At 39.7% G+C, this 2,956-nt stretch overlaps 1 protein-coding gene across 1 annotated transcript in view; it reads left to right on the forward strand.

Annotated features, from left to right (window-relative positions):
* Positions 1 to 2,956, forward strand: part of LOC106532099 (uncharacterized) — a gene marked incomplete in the record, with an annotated part of 10,195 nt that overhangs the window by 2,937 nt on the left and 4,302 nt on the right. Inside the window, 1 exon segment of the mRNA XM_014028091.1 lies at positions 460 to 894. Coding sequence (XP_013883545.1) covers positions 460 to 894 — 435 coding nt within the window.

Consider the following 2,956-nt stretch of genomic DNA (forward strand, 5'->3'; position numbering starts at 1 on the left):
TATTTGGGGTCACAAGTTTTTGCCGTGAATATTTTGTGGGTCAGAAGATAAAAAGTTTGGGAACCACTGGTGTAGACTACTCCAGGACCTTCATGGTGATTATTTAAGTCATTTAGTTAATGATGATTAAAATGGTGATTGTTGGATTAGAAAGTCTTCATGTCAGTAGCTACGTCCAGCGGTCTCTCCTCCAGCTCTACTTCACGCTCATCGTGGACTCTGAGTAGATGTTTGTTTCCATCCTCCACTGGAGGATGTTTGTTGTAACCTCAGTTTCCTCGTACTCTGGTTTATGATGGTTTTCAGCTGATGAAACCAGTCTGTGGTGTTACTGGGAGTTTTCAGTTCAGTTCAGTTTATTTATATAGCRCCAGGTCACAACATMCGTTTGTCTCAGGGAACAAAGTGATTCTGATTTATTAATCCTTGACTTTGTTTAAACTGTCATTCTGTGTCCAGAGGAGCTCCATCAAAGACCTGAAGACCACTGGTACCCACAATGGAACTGTCATATCTGGGACAGTTGTGAAGAAGTCTGGTCTGCGTATTTATAGAAACAAAAAGAAAGAGAAAAAGGTTTACTGTTACCTGGGCCTGGCTGATGAGACGGACTGCATCAAAGTGATGGTGTATGGAAGAGAGATGTTTGAACATTTTGAGGAGGGTAAATCTTACATATTCAAAGACCCAGTCCTAGGCCTTCTAGAGAATGACRACATCATGAAAGTTTTTCAAGGATCCAAAATACCAAAGGGTGACCTGTTGGATGTTCCCAAGCATCTGGAGCAGGAAGCCCAGAGGCTCGTTTCTGAACAGAGTCCAGTTTATTCCATCAAACAGATCCAGAGCTTGGAGGAGAAGACCTGGGTGAGCGTTGAAGGAACTGTGGCAGAGGTAAGTTTCCTCGTGAACTTCAGTTTTTTATCACCTGCCTTCCTACAGCTCCGCTCAGTTCTCCTTTCTTCTCTGCTCCTTCTGCCATTTCTCCCATTGACGCTCCGGGCCARTCAGGGAACAGAAGGAGCTATGAAGGATGACGTTGATTTCCTGTGYCGTCTTATTCTGTAGTTCASCAACAACCRTTCAGWCCGYGTTGACAAGACTAGTCTCTCAGAGCCTGCAGCTTCATTTAGTCATGTCATTCTGCTCGGTGCCCCTCTCATCCCAGCAGGGGGTGATTGTTTACAGCGTGAACCTGTTAGCCTCTTAGCTTAGCTTCCTTCACAGTCAAGCAGGTGCACTGCAAACATCAAGGCCAAACCCCTCTGCAGACCTCGGTTGTAACCAGTGGTTATTGGAGGTCCTGTTGTCGTTCTTTCAGCTTGAACCAGTCTGTCAGGAGCTAAATGTGTTGCTCAGGGTCTGAAGTGAGCCTCTGAGCCCGATCTAAATCTGACACACTGAAGGAACACTTCAGACCTGAGACACCTGGAACAGTTTGTTTAATAGGACCGGACCAGGACACCTGTGGACAGGTGCAGGACTGACCTCTGTGGGGTTTTCATTCCAACAAAAAGCTACAGATAAATTTATTTAGTATTTTCTCGTAGACGTTTGTTGTATGGGGGGTTATCTCTGACACTTTATCTTTATTTAGGGTCCCCATTAGTCTCTACCTCAGCAGAGACCATTAACACATTATGAACACATTAAAACWAAACACAATTCAGAGAAACAACTAATAAAAAATAAAATACAAATTAAAACAAAAAGAGCCAGTTCAAAACCACAAAATAAAAAACATCCACATGAAGATGAGGAAAACAAAAACTACTATCTTAAAACTCCTTCAAAACCCTATCGAGGACTCAAAGAAAACACAATGAAATCAATAATAAATTAATTATACAATCTCAAAATGATCTCTTCTTCAGTGACGTTCTTTAAAGCACCCTTAAATTTACTGCAACTGTCGAACACTTTCAAACCAAAAGGCAAAYACATCCCAGAGCCCGACTGCTCTGTACGTCACTGTTTCCTCAACTCGATTAGTTTTCGGCAGTTTTCGGCAGTTTCAAAGTAAACATCACAGCCGTAGCTTAAACCATGTCTGTCTGAAGTGGGCAACAACTGAGGAAATAAACAGAAAGGTAGATGTAAGGTCCAAATTTCATAGAAAAATAACATAAGATTGTATTTTAACCTTTCTGCTACTGTTAACCTTGATCAACTCTATGCATAATGTTCACACTGGTTAAAAATGACAACTGAGTGTTAATCTAGCAGCTTTATTTTGAATTATTTTCAGTCTCTGTAGATCCCTTTTAGACCGCAGGACCAGACAGCCGAACAACAGTTTAGATGACAAACAGAAAGACTGTGACTAACTTTCTTATTCTTGTAGACATAAAACAGGCGTTACGCCTAATTATGGCAATATTTCTGCTCATTTTACACAGAATCATTTGAAAATGTTTAGACCATGAAAATGACTGATCAATCATTACTCCTAATAATTTAAACTCTTTAACCTGTTCAACTTGTTGGTTATCCAATATAACAGTCAATAAGTATTTTTTTCCCTTTATTTAGAACCATTTAGTTTTTGATACATTAAATTTCAACCTGTTCTCTGTTACCCACTCMCAAACAAATAGTTCCCTCTGTAACGTCTCATTTACCTGAACAAAACATTCAGAGGAAACAGAAATTATTATCTGCATATACAATGGTAGATGCTTCTTTCAACACATACGACATATCATTCACAAAAATGCTATACAACAAAGGACCCAGACAACTGCCTTGTGGAATCCCACATGGAAATGTCAGAAAATTGGAACAAAAACCATCAAACATTGTTTCCTATTTAAATAACTATACATAAATTTAATAGCCGATTCATAAAAACCGTAACCATTGATTGTTCTCAACATCTTAGTCGTTTCATCTACAGTTATACACCTAACTAGGGGTGTAAGAAAATATCGATACACTGAAATATCGCGATATTTCA

The sequence above is a fragment of the Austrofundulus limnaeus genome, unplaced genomic scaffold (assembly GCF_001266775.1).
Source record: "Austrofundulus limnaeus strain Quisiro unplaced genomic scaffold, Austrofundulus_limnaeus-1.0 Scaffold718, whole genome shotgun sequence".
Lineage (NCBI taxonomy): Eukaryota > Metazoa > Chordata > Actinopteri > Cyprinodontiformes > Rivulidae > Austrofundulus > Austrofundulus limnaeus.